This window comes from Arachis ipaensis, chromosome B6 (genome assembly GCF_059453495.1).
Source record: "Arachis ipaensis isolate K30076 ecotype BB chromosome B6, ASM5945349v1, whole genome shotgun sequence".
Taxonomy (NCBI): Eukaryota; Viridiplantae; Streptophyta; class Magnoliopsida; order Fabales; family Fabaceae; genus Arachis; species Arachis ipaensis.
Genome location: NC_142441.1, coordinates 15,935,383 through 15,954,821, shown reverse-complemented (window position 1 = coordinate 15,954,821; position 19,439 = coordinate 15,935,383). Strand labels below are relative to the sequence as shown.

Here is a 19,439-nt window from a genome sequence, read left to right as displayed (position 1 = left end):
TGTTAAAACACTTAAACCCAGTACACTGAAACCATGGAACATTACACATACATAGATTCGATTCAAATTTTCAACAGAAATGGTCCAAGTGTTGATTTTTCTGTTGTCAAACAACACAAGAAGTGTACTTGTGAGGGGATTCTGCTCTGCCTGTTGCGAGATACCCTAACATCTAACAAATGATACTTAAAACAAAATTTCCACCTTCTTACTGGTTAAGTGTCTTGTGATATGCAACCTGAAAAAATATGAAAAAGAAAGGGTTTTATACAGACATAATTGACAGAAGTTTGTTCTAATATATATTTAAGGAATCGAATTAATAGATATAGGAATTTTCGAATGGAATGCTTACAGATGTTGAAGTCTTCAGCAGTTCTCTTATGGCCATTGTTGCATAGCATGAAGTAGGGAGAGTAAAACTCATTTTCAGAGCAGTTTGGAAATCTTGAGAGTTGGTGCCAGAGACAGATTCATCTTGTGGTAATATCACTTCCTCACCTTCAATCTCGTTATCATCAGCCTCAATGTTTGCACCATCATTTGAGTTCTCTAATTCTCTCGTATTATCTTCCTTTTTTGCATCCGGTGCACCCACTGGTCTGACACCGTTCACAGGTTTAGACTTGATGATCTTGTCTAAATCTGTCTCTACCAATGGCTTAGTACTATCAGCATATTTTAGTAGTTCCCTGCAGTGGCACACAATCAAAGTCAATGTCCACAATGTCCAATAAGGGATAAAGGGAATCACATGCCAAAAACGAAATGAGTAAAGTCTACACAAATACAATCAGGTGGAGCAGTTAGGTACACACCATTCGAAATTAATTGGTTTCTGAAAAACCCTTCTGTAACTTCCAGTCACATTAGTTATTGAAAATTCCCTAATAACAAGCAGGAAAAAACAAGATTAAGAGAATCTGCAGGAGTAAATAATACAGTGAGATTTGAGTTTGGGTTGTATAGTTTTACTTCACATTATGCACACATTCTGTCAAGCTGATTCGATCCTGACCAATAAAAGAGAGCAGGCGATCAACTAGGAAATAAAATAACCAAATAACCATCCATGAAACAGCAACAGAAATATCTAGCTACATGGGTGCGGGGAAGAAGTATACAAGATCAATTTGATACATACTTTATCTGCCAAATCATGATAAACTTTTGCCACATCATTTGTTGGATAAATTACTCGAGAACTGCAAGACCATCAATGCAGAAATCTAAGCAATCCCCATAATAAATAACAGGTAAGATATGAGCAAACTGAAAACTGGTTAAGAAGATCGTTTGTCAATGCTTACCCGGGCATAGGAAGTATGACATCCTCAATTGTATAACATCCTAAATTAAGGTCTTCAGCAGTCACAACCTGCCATGTATCCAAAAAAAAATACATATTGTATGTGAACTACTATGTTTAAACAGATGAGAGAAATTAATGATGTACCATAAGTTGTCCATAACCACCAGAGGACATACCTCTAAAGCATTATTTAAATTGAATACTAAAAGAGCTCGGTAAATTAGGTAAAAATAGAGAATAACCTTCACATAATTATTGCTTTCTTCTTGAGTATCTTCAGAGACTTCCTCTTCAATATTCGAATCATATCTATCCCCGCAGTCATCATCACATTCAGGTCCAACAATCCCTGTAACTTTTCCAGTAGGATTTTCTTTACAATATACCAAATCTCCTAATACAACTTGTTCAGTTCCTGGCACACAGTAGAATCACATTCAACATCAACTTATTAAATAATTATTTTGACTTCAACATAAGGATCGGATGCCATTGAATCACGAGTTATGACGTAGAGATGAAAAAGTAGGAGCTAAATTGCCAGCAAGGTAAGCAACGTATATCTATAATACTATTAACACAACTTACCATATTTTTGCACCCTTGTACTAGCTGCATGGTTCCATAAAAAGCTTTGGTAACTATGTACATACCTAACAAATAAGCAGAGATGCAACCATTACATTGGGCTGATTGATAACTTGAAAATGAAATGATAGGTTTTATCAGTGTTCTTCTATCACACTTGTCTTTGTACATGAATATAATATGGAAGACAACATCATCAGATAGACAATAGCACCCAGTAAAAGCTTCAGAAAGAATTTCTATTCGAATATATGTAGGCTTGGGATAAACTATGAAAGATTAAATTCCAAATCATCACAACAGAAACTTTGTGCTTATCATAACTTCATTTCTATTACAAAAGAGAAAACTAATGCTCAATTGCTTGCATAGCATAAACACAAGCATGTACTCTGTAATGTGGCAATGATACTTTGTGCATGTTTGATTTTGATAATTTTATTCCCAAAAAAGGGAAAAAATAAAGCTCAGTTGAACATTTTTATTATGACTTTTCTTAAAGCAAAGCAAAGTGAGCCCAAGTGCACAATCGAATAATGCGTCCCAAAATTTCCCAATAAATTATGTTAAATTTAGAGTCAGGTATTGAAAAAGAGAGAATGAAAAATGTGAAATAAGTCATTTTTTATTCTGGTCATAAGAAACAACTGAAACCTATGACTACTTTGCAGTGTCCAAAGAAACGATATCTGTAATATTATATAACCATAGATGACTGGAATATACAGAAATGCACTTTGGTATTATGTATAACATATAACATATATAAGTACATTTAGAAGAAAAAATATTAGCAATGACAGTGAAGCACTGATTTAGCCACACAATACACATCAAGATATCAAGATACTCAGATAATCATATCTTACATCATTCTAAGAGTCCTTGGAATAGCTTTCAATGCCTGCACGTAATTTCCAGGAGACTTTTTTAAGTTTTGCAGCTGCAGTAGATTCGCAACAAATTGGACAATTAGTTATAACATCATGTGTGAAAAAGTACAGGGTTAAAAAATTAGCTTCGCATCCACATTCAATTTATGAACTGTGAAGCACAACATATTACTGATGATTGTGCTAATAGAAACTTATCAGGAAATATTTATTTGAAGCTTACCACAGCCCTTTCAGCAACCAAATATCGAGGCAACTGCCTAAGTGTTCCTTCAATATCTTTGCTATCTTTATAGTACTTGCGTGCCTTGGCTATAGCTTCCTTTTGTATTTAATTAACAAAGTTATCAAAAACAAAGGCAATCAACTAATGACATTAAGCAACAATCTATAAGAAGTCAATCAAGACAAACATCATTGATTATATATTATAGAAACCATGAAAAAGGATATCTCCATCTCTTGGATCAAGGATCATGTCAACAGCAAGTTCCCATTCCCCTCGAAATAAGGCAGCACCAATAAGGTGAGTTGGCACAGAACCACTTCCGAAACGCTGAGAATATCCACATAAAAATAAATAGTTTAATAAAGCAAACGCAAAAAAGACAACAAGTTGAATAATACAGAGTAAAAAACAGTGTTATTACTTTAAGTTGGCATACATTTTCAACAAGTTTAAAAGCCGTTTATGTCTTTGGCAAACAGCCAACACCATGGCCTAACAAAACTACTTCACATTATAAAATATAGACTTACATAACATAGAGTAGAGATAACTTTAGAAGTGTATGTTATATATGCAAAATACCAACATGTAAAAGCTATTAGAATAAAATCATTCATATGTCTCTAGCCGGCATCGTATTTGAGTCTCTATAAGTGATCTAGACTTTAGAGCTTGATCCTCATTTGCCCCTATTCTTAAATTTCAGAACATGATGACGAAAGACACACAAAGATAGGGAGAGAAAGGTAAAGGGTACGGGGAGTACTTGTAGACCAAAGTAGTTAATGAAGCCATGCCTTCCTAAGGCATCTGCAGATGCTTTTATGGTATCTTCAGAATCTGCAACCACACCTCTGAGAACATATGTCAATACTTCAACAGATACTAGTTTAACAGAGAAAAAGTATTTCATGAATAGAAAACACCCTCACCTCAATGTGATTGTAAATCGGTTCCCTGAGAGCTGGCCCAAAACAAGTCCTTCATTAACATAACTGAACATAGTAAATTAAAAGTTTCATCATTTGTCAAAAAATTATAGCAAGAAAGATCAAGAACTCAAAAGTCAATCAATCACCTTACCAGAAATCACCCACTTTAATGCCAAATAACCTCTCATTAAGAGAAGCTACCCTACTTGCCAGCTGCTTATAAACAGTAACCTAGAAACACAAGAAGAAGTAAACCACTTTAGTATCAATCTCTAAATGAGCAGTAATATTAACTACAGCAGCTGGCATACAAAGAATGAATGTTAAGTGCAAAATCAGAAATAATGTGAAAAGCGATTATACCCTTTGGGTTGAGACAGCACGTTTATCCTTTGTACCCGCAAAACCAAATGATCTTGACTGTCAGTTCAAATGCCAGTCAGTTTAAAAGGAAAAAGTGCAAAAATCTCAACAAAAATTTGCATCGTGCATGTGTAACATACAGACACATGCAAACATTTTTACAGCTATAGAGAATAACAATATACCTAGTTCCTGGACCTATAGGCAGGAAATAGAAAGTGATGCAAAATGCAGTCATAACCAATCATAAATATGTTAATCATATAATTCATAACACCAACAACCAAACCTTCTATACAAGTGGCAGATTGGAAAGTAACAAACCAATGACACGATGAAATGCTCGTTAATTAACAGAAAAAAGATGTGATATCACAGAAAACAACTTGAAATCATAATCCAATAGAAGTTTCGCAAGGAAGAACACACACCTGGATGCCAAGCATCTTTCCAATCACTCCAAGGGCTTCTTGCGTGTCTTTGTTCTCCTTATAAAGATGAAACCTGGAAATTAAATTGAAAGAAACATTAAGTTACAACAATGAGCAACTTAGTAGAAACAGGGATGCTATCAGTTTATCATAATGTCTACATAGAGTAGAATATAATGCAGCCAATAGTCTTGTAAAATATATTATGCCCTAGATATCCCATCCCATTACCCAATGTAACATATATTCTGCGGAAGAAAAGAGTTAAGATTTTAATGTACAAAAGTTCTCAGAGGTGATATAAAAAGAAATAACAGGAAAGACAGTTAGTATTGCATTTTATAAAACAAAATGCCTGAGAAAATTCACCTAAGGAACTTCTCAACATTTTCTGGCCAACTTTTTGAACCTCTGCTGTCAAAAGGTTTATCACCTCTTTCTTTGCGCTTCTTGGAGTTTCTACCGTTGTTGTTTGGCCCACCGGAATTCAATCTCACACGGATGCATTTTGATGAAGCATCTGGTCCATCAACAGTGTCGGTAACAAGGAACTTGAAGTTTCCCTTAAAGAACTTATGCACTGCCTGACAGATTTGAGAAGAATAAAAATACACGATGATTAGCGAAAAAATTACAGACTGAAATACTAAATTTATAAGTTTGCTAACATGCTAGGTTTAAACAGGTCTCATGCTCCTTAATTCAAAAGCACATTACAATGGCTTGGACAAATCACCTGCACATCCAAATGATTCAGTTTCTACTATGTTTCTTAAACCCTAAACCTTAAACAATATAATCTCCTATAAAACCTTTAATCTGTTGCAGTTGAGACACCCCAGTCCCTATAGTATGACTCAACGTCCAGGTGCTTGCAGTTGCAAAGTCACCTTTTCATGTGTATCCAAGTGTACCCCACAGAACAAGAAAATGGCAAAGTCCATACTAACCGTTCTATGAGATTTGTTTGAATCCGGAGAAAGGACAAGAGGAGCTACACTTTTGTCATCTCCCGTATTAATTTGATTAAGAAATTCTTCCAAACAGCCTGCATCGGAATCCCCAGCAAGAGATTTAAAAGAATCAAGTAAAGCAGCATAACTGGTAACTGTTGTTGTATCAGACTCTGATGTGTTTGTTCCAGTTTCTTGAACACTCTGAAATGGAATTAAAACATCAGAAACTAACAAGACTGAAAATCAAACCATCCATAAGCACAGATCAAAATACCCTTTGTTCCTCCTCAGGAGGGGCATCAAGTGAAGACAAGTGAACAACTTGTCCATCTCTGTCGACTTCATTAACAATGAAATCAGAATATCTGGATCAATTTAAAACAAACATGAAAACACAATAGACAAATTCGATCATGTTAGCATCATAAATTGTTTATATATTATAATGCATGCATTTTCACTGATTCCCACGTAAATGAAAGACCACAACACCAAATAAAGCTTTCCTGAACAAAGAATTTCTTATGATTCAGCACGCCTTACAATCAAAGCTTTTTTTTTACATGCAAATTAGATAACACTGTTGGAGCTTTTCAGTGGAGTTTGGAACAAATATAAAGTTGAAATCGAAATGCAATACAAGAAATTAAAAAAGAAAAAAGAACATTGGTTGGAAATTGGAATGCAGAGAAGGGAATAGAGACGACCTTTGCTTGAGGACACCACGGAAGCCAGGAAGGTTGGATATGTAACAGGAGATGCCAACGTGAGATTCTTCAACGGTTTTCATCGCCATAGCTCACAAGTTTGAAATAACTGTAGTGGTGTCACAAATGAGTAGGGTTTTAGAGATGATAGGCTAAACCAGACTCCACACAGAAGCAGTTAGCAGCCAGTACCACCACGTTGTTCTGCCGCTTGCATTTCATTTTCAATTCCGTTTTTTTAAATTCAGATTATTTTTTTTCGTCGCGGATGTGATGTGCACTCAAGTTGTAGTAATTCACTAAAGGAGAACATGAGGTGAGGCCCAACCAACAATAGGCCCAAGAGCAATAGAAAAGAAAACACAAGCCCGGCTTGGGCGTCAAAGATGGAAATTTTTACCTGACCAAAAAACAAGTTGGAAGATATTAATATATTAAAAGAAAATGAAAATATCAGACCCAGAATAGAGTATTCAATATTCATTACCCAAAAATATAAAACAAAAAAAAGCCTATCAAAAATAAAAAATACAGAGAATATTTAGAAAAATAGAAAAGTAAGAAATCAACCACTATTTCATAGTTATATTAAATAATAAGAAAGTCTATTACTAGTATACTGTAGTCCTCTATCGCTCGGGAACCACTTGACTGACCCTGCGGGGCTATTACACCTATTCCATTCCCGGATTCTTGGCTGTTGTGGAGAATCCATTCCTTTGTTCATTTATGAAGAAATCTTGTCCGAAGGCTTCAATCCATTAGCCCTGCTTTCTAGCAGTTCAAGCAAGTCGAAAACTTGGAAGTGGAAAACCAAAAGATGCTATGCTGCCTACCAAAGAACGCATGGATAAGTGGGCGAGCAAGCGAAGCCCCAGGCTATTACTCTGTCTTTGCTTTCTTTAAGCGCGCTCCGAACCGAACGAGCTTCGCCGCGAAGTGAGATCTTAGAGCAAGGGTGGTGGGTCAGAGTCAAAGACTTCCCAGTAAGGAAGATTCATTGAATCCTTATCTAAGGGGTAAGAAAGGGGGCTTTCAGAGCCAACTGCATTTCCTAACTATGTTACCACAGAGTCAGATACGGGTTTAGGCAGATCCGAGGTATCAGACTTCACTAAGCGCGTATTTTTTAACTAATTTTTTAATCAAGTCTCCCGGATTTTTTCTCTTGTGTATACAAACGAACACTTTTTTTTTCTTTCGTTATCATCGTTGTCATGATCATTTCCTTTTTTTGCACGCTTTTCTCAATGTCGTTGTCGTTGTTGCCAAAGTTGTCTTCTTCTTTTTGATGTTGTTGTTATTTAATTTTTTTCTTTTTTTTCTTCTGCATTTTTTTATTATTATTATTGTCGTTCTCATCGTCTTCATCATCTTCTTCTCCAATAAATATTAAAAAAAATAGAGCACAAAAAAAATTGATGTATAACACATCAATTTTAATGTACATCACACAAATTTTAGCATACAGCACAAAAAATTTTGAAAAAACTATTTACCCAAAACATTAATACACAACCAATGAAATATGCACAGCACATAAATTTTGGAGGATTACATATTCAAAACATTGACTCAACCAACAAAAAAAATACATTCGTAGAAAAATTTATATGTTATGTGTAAAAAATTTTGTACTATGCGCACAATTTTGTGCTACATACAAAAATTTGTATACTATACTAATGAAATATACAAAGCACATAAATTCTAGTGTATAATACAAAAATCTCGATACATAACATATAAATTTTGATGTGCAGCTCTAGAAATTTTTGGAGGGCCCAAAACATTAACTTGCTCAACTAACAAAATACATTCGCATAAAAAATTTGTGTGCTATGTACAAATATTTTTGTGTGTTATATACAAAAATTTGTATACTATATCAATAAGTTTGTATTATGTGCAAAATATTGTATGTTATACCTAAAAAATTCGTGTGTTATATCAATAAGTTTTCGTACTCTTCATTCTCCAATAAATATTTGTGTGCTGCAGAAAGCGCGGAAGAGAAAAAATGGTACCTATGTGCAATAAGTTTTGGATGCTTTCTACTTGAGTTCTGGATAGAAAATCATTAATGATAAGACTAGAATTTTGTTTTCGAATCATGTGGATTACAGTGTTCGAGAGGAAATTAGTGACTCTGCATGCTAGGAACACCACAAGCAATAATTCAAGTAATGGAGACCACGATATAGTGGATGTACCTGCTCTGGCTTCTGGGTCTCGTGCCCAAGATTGATTTAGGATATGTTTATATCCTGTTCTTCTTCTATAGTTATGATGAATCTTATAGTGTGGAATTGTGGAGGAGCAGGGAAAAAAACTTTTCCTATTCTAATCAAAGATACCATAAGGGAATATCGTGCTAGTTTTTGCATCTTGTTGAAAACTCACATTAGTGATGATCCTGGAAGATCTATTTGTGAGAGATTGAGGTTTGACAACTTTTTCAATGAGGATGCTAGAGGATTTTTCGATGGTATTTGGTGCTTGTGGAGTAATGATTGTTAGCTTGTGGATATTATCCCTTACAGTTCTAAGATGGTGCATATGGAAGTAAGACAAGGACAATCTGTATGAAAAAGCTTATGATAAACTGAAGTGGTTCTTTATCAAAGATACCCTAGAACACATCGGTGTTTTGGAGCACATAATCAATTTAATCTATTACTATATCTCAACTGTGAAAATAAATTTTTTTTGGAATGGTGCAATGTATGCCCGCGTTTTTTTTTACTGTACTTGCACCAACTTAATTAGACTTAGAGCTTGTTGGAGTAAGCTTCTAAAAAAAATATTTTTTTGAATTATTCTTTTTAAAAAATTTTATAGAAAAGTAAAAGTAATTTTATATTTGGATATCTCATAAAAAAAAATTTTTTATTTATCAATTATGTTTAAGTATAATAATATAAAAGTATATTTTTGTTTATTTATTATATAAAAAATATTTTTTTAAGAAAAAATACTTAAAAAAATAAATTATAACTTCTCAAAAGAGATTTTTTTTTTTTCTAGTTCTTTTATTTTTATTACTAGAAATTTACCAAACATACTAAAAAATTAAAAAAAAAATCTTTTTTCATTGAAAGAAGATATTTTTTTCTATCAACTTAAAACTTGTTTGGGTGAGCTTCTCAAATTATATATTTTTAATGATCTTTTTTTAAAAGATCTTTTATAAAAATAAAAATAATTTTATGTTTGAATATTTTATTTAAATTACTTATTTAATAGATGTTATTGCTTGGATAAACAAATATAAAAGTATTTTTACAATAATAAAATTAATTAAAAGGACATTCAATCATAAAAGAGTTTATTAATAATAATAATAAAAGAAAAAAAATTAACTATACTAATTCATTTGACTTGATAATTGATCTTTTATGTTGTCTCCTATTTCTTCTAGTGTCCGAATATCTTTTTGTGTTGGTTCCTCCCATTCATTAATTTCAAAATTTGTAAATCCATTACTTGTAGTGGTACCATTATCTTCATTGGCTTGCAAAGAAATAATATCTTCAAACTTTTGTAAAATGCTTATGTTATCCAAATTCATCATTCTTATCAAATTATGAAGAGTGAAATATACAATAATGATATCATGCTGAATTTTAAATTTGACTCTTAATGACATATTTTGTAATATCTTTTATCTTGTTTTGCATATTCCAAAAGTCATTTCAATTCCTGTTATTAAACTTTAATGACAATGTTGAACTTTGCATTGTCCGATCTAAAGTTTGGTGCTAGTCTAAATTGTGAAATATGATACTTTGTATGACGATAGGATCCTAAGAATTCCTTAAAAATTGGATAACCAACATCAATTAAGTAATATTTACCTGAAATACATTAAAAATATACAAAAATAAAGTCAATAAAAATTAATATAACCTCAAAAAAATTAAATGATACAACTAACTTTCTGGTGGATGTGAAAATTTTAACTTTCTTATTCGAAGAGTCTCCATAAAAATTCTTGTATTATGTGTAACACCCTGATATTCAAATCCTTATGCTCGAGTCATAAGTCAATGATATTAGGGTGGTATGATTCTCAGGTGGATTTTTAATATATAATTATAAGTATACTTGAAAGTAGTATTAATCGAGAAGCCTGAAAAGAGTAACAATAAAATCGCGAAGTCATATCACTCACGTATCGATAACTAAAAGCTAAAGCGTGAACTCGAAAGCGATATACGGTTGAAGACATAAAGGAGAATAAGAGAAGGACAGTATATAGGTATATAACATAAGTAAATAGCACTAGTCGTGACCCGCGAAGTTTAGGTCGGCTAGGGTACAATATAACAGTAGTTGACAACAGAATCTCATATTCTCTCCCAAAAGAAACATAAGAGCATCTATAGGTAAGTTCAAAAGAGTTCAATACATCATGTAAGCTTTTCAAGGTAAAGGTGGAGAGATTCTAAGCAAAATATAACGTAGAGAACATAAAGATTTTCTCTATCTCTCAGATGAACCACAACTCACTTATGAGCACCTGGACCTATAGCTGAAAAACAATAGATATATACGGAATGAGAACCCCCGATCCATGGGTTTCCAGTACGGTAAAAGTGCCAAATAAATATAATGCATTGTAATAAAAACTCACTAAGCATCCTAACTTCATTTCACCTATATTCACCCTATGTTCTCGCTAATCCATAAACAGGCAACTGTCATAAGGGAATGCTAAATCTAAAATATATCTTTTATGCTTCTCAACTCTCTCTAACTCTCCAACGAATCAGAATCAGAGTCATAAACAAAACCATCACCAGTTATTCTATCTCAGTAATTCTATATCAATACATCATATCCTCACCTAGAGCAAGTGAATTCACTTCACTGCGTCTACCTAGGGAGCTCAAATTATCTCATTCAATAATCGTCATCATTATTCAATCACATCATCAATTCATCTCATCAAGAACAGCCCTCAGCGTCCACCAACACCAGCATGAGAGACCTCTCAGTTGTACAAACACAAGCAATACAGGCAAGTAATACAGAATTAAAGTACAAGTAGAACAAGTAGCATATAATCAGGTAACATAGCATATATGATATAGCAATCCAAAACAAATAGGCAAACCCAAACAATTTAAACATATGCAAATGATGAATGCATGCCCTATGGCTGATGATATCATCTGTCGGTTATATAGCCAACCCGACAAGTCCTGGTAGCTAACAATTGGACTGTCCCTCTGTCGTGCATCTCTAACTCGAGTTATTCTCAATCATAATCATTATCATAATCATAATCATACAACACCCACATTGGTGTTTATCCACGGGGGCGAGCTCATCCGGAACTTTCACAGTGTCCGGCCACACTTACGACATAGGGTTAGTAGAGTATCGAGTCTCAACTTGGAGCACATGGTGGCTAGTCACTGCTTTCATCCAGGGAAACTCGTATCTCAGATAATCATTCCACATTCATTCATAACATTCTGTAATCATTCATCATGACCATATCGTCATTTATACATCATATGATTGCACATTTTATACATCACTCATCATAACCCGGGGCAAGTGGGGCAAAACCACAACCCTTGCGTCCACCCGAGGAGCCTCTATACTAACCAACCTAGAGCAAGTGGCGCGCAACTACAACCCTTACATCTACCCAAGAGGTACGTTCTCATATGCCCAGGAGGAACCAAGGAGGGGATCCTAACCTCTCACCATCTCGCTGGGGGCAATTTTACAATACTAGGAGGAACAAGGAAGGGGATCCTCACCTTCCTTCATCTCTCTGGGGTCGCACTCAGGGGCGGAGCTAGAAATTTTTTTGGGAGGGACCAACATGAAAAATATAAGTTAAGAAGAAAGGAAAATTAAAAATTAAAAAAAAAACTAAATTAAAAAATTGAAACTTATACATACATATTATTTATTTTGGGGGGGGGGGGGAGGGGGGCATTACCCCCCTTCTCTATAATGTGGCTCCGCCACTGGTCGCACTTCCGAGAAAGAGAGCTTAAGATAAAACAATCATTCAAAGCCATATTTTCATTTTCAGCCATAAATCAATATTTATCATGGCCATCCGGCTCATGGCATAACCCATAACCAGCCAATAATCATTATCAAATACAGCCTTTGGCTCACGGCATACACCGCACTTCCATCATCCCCCTCAGCAACTCATACAGTCATCATTAATCATGACTCATCATTAATTCTCCCCTTACTTCGTCCACAAGTTACCACATCTCCTAGTCTCTTCCCATCGCTAGGCATACTATAAGTATTTAGGACATAAAGGGTGAGAAAGGAGACTTGAAAGTCTGAAATGTGGCTTGAAAACTCAAAATCAGCTTTGGGGTGAAAACAGGGTCACGCGTGCGCGTTGTCCACGCGCACGCGTGAAAAGCAGAAAAGTTACAGTGACGCGTACGCGTCACCCACGCGCACGCATGGATGGGAGAAAAGTAAAGGGACGCCTACGCGTCAGCCACACGTACGCGTGGGTGCGGTTTGTGCCCCACGCACAAAACCAGCACAATACCCGCATAACTCTCGGGAACTTTGGCTGGGCACTTGAATCAGTACATCAACGCATATGCGTCGGCCAGGCGCATGCGTGGGGGAGTGAAAATTTGAAAGTGACGCGTGCGCGTCGGCCACGCATACCCGTGGGAGTACAATCTGCCAATAATTTTACTAAGTTAAAAAGCTGCAGAATTTCACTTTTAAGCCTCAAATTCCACCACACATAACTTCTTCTACAAAATTCCTTTTTCAACCATTTCTGAACCGTTGGAAAAATCTTTGAATAAACTTTTAAAAAATAATCATTTTTTTGAAGAATTCTGAACTCTGTGGACTGAGTTACGAACCGCCAAAGTTGGTTAAAAATCAGTTTTTACTCCAAAACTAGAAATCACCAATTTTTTCTAATGTTCACAAGCCAAATTCATTCCCACAAGCTAAATTCATTTCCACTCATCCAAATGACCACAACCCAACCACATTCACATAATTATACTCAACTAAACTAAACCTACCTCCTCTACATAATTTCATCCAAAACTATCAAATTCCACACCTCAATTCCTCAAACCTTGTTATTCAATAACCAAACCAATTATTCACACATTCAATAACTAAAATCCATCCAATCTCTTATATCATCACACAACACACATATCAACTTACCTTCCTTACCTCTTTTCGGCCTCCGCATATTCCACAAACCAATATTCATTATTCAATTCATCAAATTCTCAACACACCAAATATACAAATTCACACAATTCTCAACTCAATCATCAATTCTCATTATATAACAACTATACATATTAGTACCAACCATTTGCACAATCCAAACTTAATCCTAGGGGAATCTAGCCTAGGAATTCTCATCACACCATACGGTACTTAAATGAAACTTAAATCGTACCTCTTGTGACAAAAATAATTGAGTTTCTTCTTGGAAGTCTCCACCAACCCTTAACTCCAAGCCTCACCAAAGCTCCTCAAGCAACACCAACCTCTCAATTGTGCACCAAAATCACCAAATACACCAACATAACTAATTTTACATATATACATTAACCTAGGGTTCATTAAAATGATAAATCACAAGGTTTAGAGGGTTCCTAACCTTAACTCACAAAATTGGTTGATGGAACTCACCAATGGCTTATACTAGAGCACTCCTAAACAACCAAAATCATAAGATTTCCTCAAAACCCAAACCAAATTTGAATTTAAAAAGAAAAATAAAAACTGGGTAGAGGACAATAGATTACTCATCATAAAACTTAGATAGAATTGTAGAAGATGAGAAGTGCGACGCATGGCCGCAAACGGCTCGTCAATCAGAGTTCTGGAGAAAAAGTTATGGTGATTTGAATATTGAAATTGAAGTTGGAACCCTCACCTCTCACCTCTCTCCCATTTCAGCGCCCCAAGCTCCTTTCTTTAGGGTAAATGAGCTGAAATGCTCATAACTATTGTTTATATATGTTGGGTCTTGGGCCTACTTGGGCCCGGTTCACTTATTTTTGTCGTTGGCCCAATTTTGGGCCAAAACCTTTAACATTAGGGTTTTAAATCGCATTTTAAATATTTTTACCTTTCCTAATTATAAATCCTAATTTCTTAACCTTATTTACTTATAATTAATTTTTTCGTCTGCAGTTCCAGACAGATCTCAGTCGGTACTGCCGGTCAAAATTTCAGTGCGCGTTCTTACTCAGAAAACTATGTTTTCCGACTCAGAAAAATCCACTGAGTCCAAATATCATATTTAAATTATCAAATTTCGATTGCTAGATTTTCTAACAATATTCATTCCTATTTAATTTATTATTTAATTAATTACGATTTGACCGGATTTTACATTATGTGTAGAGCCTTCTCAACCAATCCATATAAATATAAAACATATATTAAAATTACACGGTCATTACATTTGTTGTAGTATTTTCTTTTCTACCAATAAATCACACTTGCTCATCTTAATGAACATAAATTGTTATATGCGTGTCATCTATAGCCTTAATACAATCTTTGAAATACGACCAATACTTATCATTATCTATAATATATTTAGGTATATCTCTAAAATTAAGGTCAATAAATTTAGAGGCGGAGTTTAACAGAATAATAGAAAGCCATAGCCTCCAAAATTTTTAAAAATGATTAGATATTATATAATAATATAAGTGTATTTGTAGTTGATTTAGCTCATTTACTAAAGTTAGATTTTTTTTTCTTATAAATTTGTGAATTCAAATTTTATTTCCAACAATTTTTAAATTATACAATTTTATATTCTCCTTCTCTTTTCTTAGCTTTTACAATATTTAAAAAAAAAAAAACTAAAAATTTATTTTTTTAAAATACTTGTTTCATCGATTTATTAATGTAGTATTAACATATGTCATACATTTCTATTTTTAAAATTAATTTATCACATTAATATTATTTTATCTAATTTAATCTTATGATATATGGGTAACTTAAAAAAATTGGCTAATAAATATCATATTTATAAAAAAATTTAGATAATAAATAATTTTTATTAAAGAAAATAAAAAATAAATTTTTTATCATTAAATATTTTGTGCTAAATTTGTGACTTTTTCAAAAAAAAATTTCAAGCTCCGCTATTGAATAGGTTTAATTATGTTTTTTTTTTATAATTTCTTTATATATGATAGGTGTTGAATTTGAAGAAACTATAACAATAATATTATAATATTGGACTAAAAGTCCAAAATTGTATGAATAACTTGTTTGGCTAGTGTGCAGGCTAAATTCAAATAAAAGAGCAACAAGCAAGGTCCAAAGATGGATCAGGCCCATGACCAAAAGCATTCAGCTCATTCCGTTCATTGATGGCCCAAGGAATAGTTGCAAATCACTATCCTAAATGAAAAGAAACAACTCACTCTCTTCTGAACCAAAGTAAAGTGACCGAACTCATTCTCTCTCTTATCTCTTCTCTAACCCACGTAGCTCCAAAAGAAAGCAAGAAAAGGAATCTCTGATTAGAGCTCAAATCAAAAAGAAAAAAGTGATTGCCGAAATCAAAAAACAAAAGAGAAAGAAGAAGAAAAGTCAAAGGTTAGGGCACAAAAGTAAAGATAAATCAAAGGTGAATCAGAGAATCATTTCCATCTTTGTGCTTCATTGAAGCTTGTTGAAGATGTTTTTCTCTTACATGCACCAAACAAGAAACTTGAAGAAAATGGAGGTTATGAAACTCTGCTAGAAACGAAGGGTCAAGAACAAAACTTGGAGCCAAAGTATTAATGAATGGCTCAGAACCTTGAAGAAAATTAAAAAAAGAAGAAAGAGAAGAAGATAGGTAATAATGCATGTTAATTTTAATCACTGCTGCTGTCTCATCTCTTATTTGCGTTGCTGTTGTGTTATTTGGAGAAGAAAAAGTCAAAGTTGTTCAAGTCAAGTTCAAGATTTGAAAAATTTACTCCTCTGTTAAAGGGATAAATGGCCAGAAATTGAAGTAAGAAGTGAACACACAAGTTTGAATTTTCATAACTTTCAAGTTATCCCTTCTCCTTCATGAGTTTACATTAAATTTTTTATTTCTTTAATGTTCATCTTTCTTTATTTCTTTTCAATGAAAAAAGGCATTAAGTGAGGTATCAATAGAAGTCATTGAGAGAAAAGACAAAGAGAGTTATCTAGAAAAAGCCAGAAAATTATGTCAAACTCTTTTGTTTATATTTCTCTTTTGTACACATGATCATGAGGGAATTTTCTTGCTAAATTGGGTGAGCACTTAGTGGTTGAAAACTTAGAAAGTGAATCTAACCAAATTTAGCTTGGGCAGAAGCTGAGTTTGTCCCAAATAAAATTAGGTTGAATCTTAGAGAAATTGGTGAATGTAATCTTTGTGAAAGATTGTGAAAATTCTATCACTGTTATGGTGAAGACTGGATGTAGGTTATATTACACATGGTGGCTAAACCAGGATACATAACTGTTTACTTCTCTCTTTTCTACTTTTCTTTTGTTTTCTTTCGATATTAGACAAAATAAAAGTGTCTCCTCAATTGTCTATTATTTAGAAGTCACAACAATCCAAAAGTATAGAGTTTCTTTGTTCTTGATCCTATTGAGAAGAGACAAAATAAAATTATCTCCTGAAATATCAACTTGACATACTCAACAGCAAATAAGTTCCAAATCCAGTTTGAAGCTAAGTGAACACGAGTTAAAAAAGAGGCTATAGATTCAACCCCCTTATCTAGACCATTAGCAAACCTTCAATTGGCATCAGAACTTGTTCTCAAGAAATCAAGCTTTACATTTGGAGCAAAGATCCAAATGGCCAACAACATGAATTCGAATGTCGTGACTTATACACTCAGTGAGGGTCAATCCAACAACAGACTTTCTTTTTTCAACGTCAAGAACTACAATTATTGAAAGGAAAGAATGCATATATTTATTCAATCTGTTGACTATAATATCTGGAAGATCATCATAAACGGTCTACAAGTTCCAACCAAAACAAGTGCAGAAGGAGTTATGACTCCCAAAGAAGAAGTTTAATAGAATGATGAAGACAAGAAAAAGGTGGAATTGAATGTAAAGGCAATCAACATGATACATTGCTCAATTAGTTTTGAGGAGTACCAGAATGTATCAAGGTACAAAACAGCAAAAGAGATTTGCGATAAGCTCCAAGTCATTCATGAAGGCACTGAAAAAGTGAAGAAAACAAGGATCGATATGCTAAGAAAAAATATTAGATGTTCACAATGAAGGAAGGAGAAACCATCGATGAAATGTTCGAGAGATTCTCGGTCATTGTCAATATCTTGGATGCTATGGAGATTACTCACACCGAACAAGTGCTAGTGAAAAAATACTGAGAAGCCTTCCAAAGAGTGGGAAACAAAAACAACTGTCATTTCTGAGAGTGGTAATCTGAACCAAATGTCATATGATAAGTTGAGAGAAAAATTAAACTACTTGCCTATGAAATCACTCACATTAACTATGACACAAAAGAAAGAAGTGGCCTTGAAATCTACTATTGAGTCATTGGAAGATGATTCCAATTATAGTTTATCAGATGACAAAATTATATTTTTTGCTATGAGACTAAAGAGGCTCATGAGGAACAAAGGAAAGAGCAAATGTTCAAGCTCAAAGGAACACAAGAGATACCTTAGCAAGATCATTTATCATCACTGCAAGAAGGCCGATCACTTCAAGTATGACTGTCCCAAGTTCAAGAAGGAAGACAAGATAAGGAAGGACAAGAAAAAGGTTTTGACAGCTTCATGTGAGGACTTGGAAAATAATTCAGAAGAAAAAGAATCTGAGCATGAAGATCATGTTTGTCTTATGGTTGATGATAATAAAGCAGAAAAGGTAAATAATTATTTTTTTTCTAACTAATGAAGAACTCTATCAAATAATTGATGATTTAACTGGACATGTTAGAAAAGTTTTGGATAGATGCTATACATGTGAGGCTAAAAATGATTCTTGAAAAGCCAAAAATGCACACCTTAAAGAAAAATTGAATGAAGCTAAAAATGCTATTGACTTACTTGAAGAAAATAAGCAGCTCAAATCTGAAAATGAAAAACTTGTAGGAAAGTATTCAGTTATTAATTTAATAGACCGAATTGATAAAAATGAAAGGTTTCATAAAGTGATTAAAGGTTTAAATCAAGACATAGCTAAATTTGCTCAAAGTTCTGGTAACTTAGACAAATTACTAGCTACTCAAAGACCTTTATTTTGAAAAATTTGGGTTGAGTTATTTTGACAAGAATGAAACTGTTTTTGAAAAACCTCTTGTTGAAAATGAAGTTTCAACTTCCAAAAATAAACGATTTCAAATCTCTAATCACTTGAAAAATTCAGCTAAGAAGAATTATTGTCAAACTTACAAAAAACATGGACATTCATCTCATCAATGTTTTGTTTTTGAAAGAAAAATTGAAAATAAAGTTACAAGATGATTAGAAATTTCAATACTCTTGGGTAACCAAGATGGTTTAACATCAAAGGATCCAAAATGATTCAGATACCTAAGATCACCTAATGTTGTGCAGATTTACCTTGCATCCAAGAAAAAGAAGGACATGTGGTACTTGGATAGTGAATGCTCAAGGCACATGATTGGAAAGACTACATTCTTCATCAAACTCAACAAGTACGAAGGAGGATTCGTAACTTTCAGTGATGATGGAAAAGAAAAAATCAAGCCGTAGATAAAGTGGGTAAGAATTTCTCTACCTGTTATAGACAATGTATTATTAGTTGATGGATTAAAACACAATCTTCTAAGCATTAGTCAACTATATGATTTGTGTAACACCCTCACTATCAGAATGTCACGCTTCCGGCTGCGCCACTCTGATAGCTTGGATATTACGACAACTCTAAACATATTTAATACTAAAATAGGAGCTTGTTTAAACTTAAAACCGCATAACCTTTCTAAAACACTTTTTCGTTGAAAACATAAACATATATGAACATACAAA

The 19,439-nt window shown here is 33.8% G+C and overlaps 1 protein-coding gene across 1 annotated transcript; it reads right to left on the bottom strand.

Annotated features, from left to right (window-relative positions):
- On the bottom strand, window positions 1–6,639 carry LOC107645833 (Pseudouridine synthase family protein). Its single transcript, XM_016349959.3, has 20 exons — window positions 6,412–6,639; window positions 5,979–6,069; window positions 5,699–5,905; window positions 5,118–5,332; window positions 4,749–4,821; window positions 4,318–4,374; window positions 4,106–4,185; window positions 3,955–4,017; window positions 3,789–3,876; window positions 3,247–3,349; window positions 3,017–3,120; window positions 2,770–2,843; window positions 1,901–1,965; window positions 1,555–1,727; window positions 1,311–1,378; window positions 1,145–1,205; window positions 976–1,013; window positions 819–887; window positions 356–692; window positions 1–238 (listed from the first exon to the last, which is right to left on the bottom strand). The coding sequence occupies exons 1-20, from the start codon at window positions 6,498–6,500 to the stop codon at window positions 209–211; spliced, it is 2,085 nt and encodes a 694-aa protein (XP_016205445.1). The 5' UTR covers window positions 6,501–6,639; the 3' UTR covers window positions 1–208.
- Window positions 6,640–19,439: the final 12,800 nt, after the last annotated feature.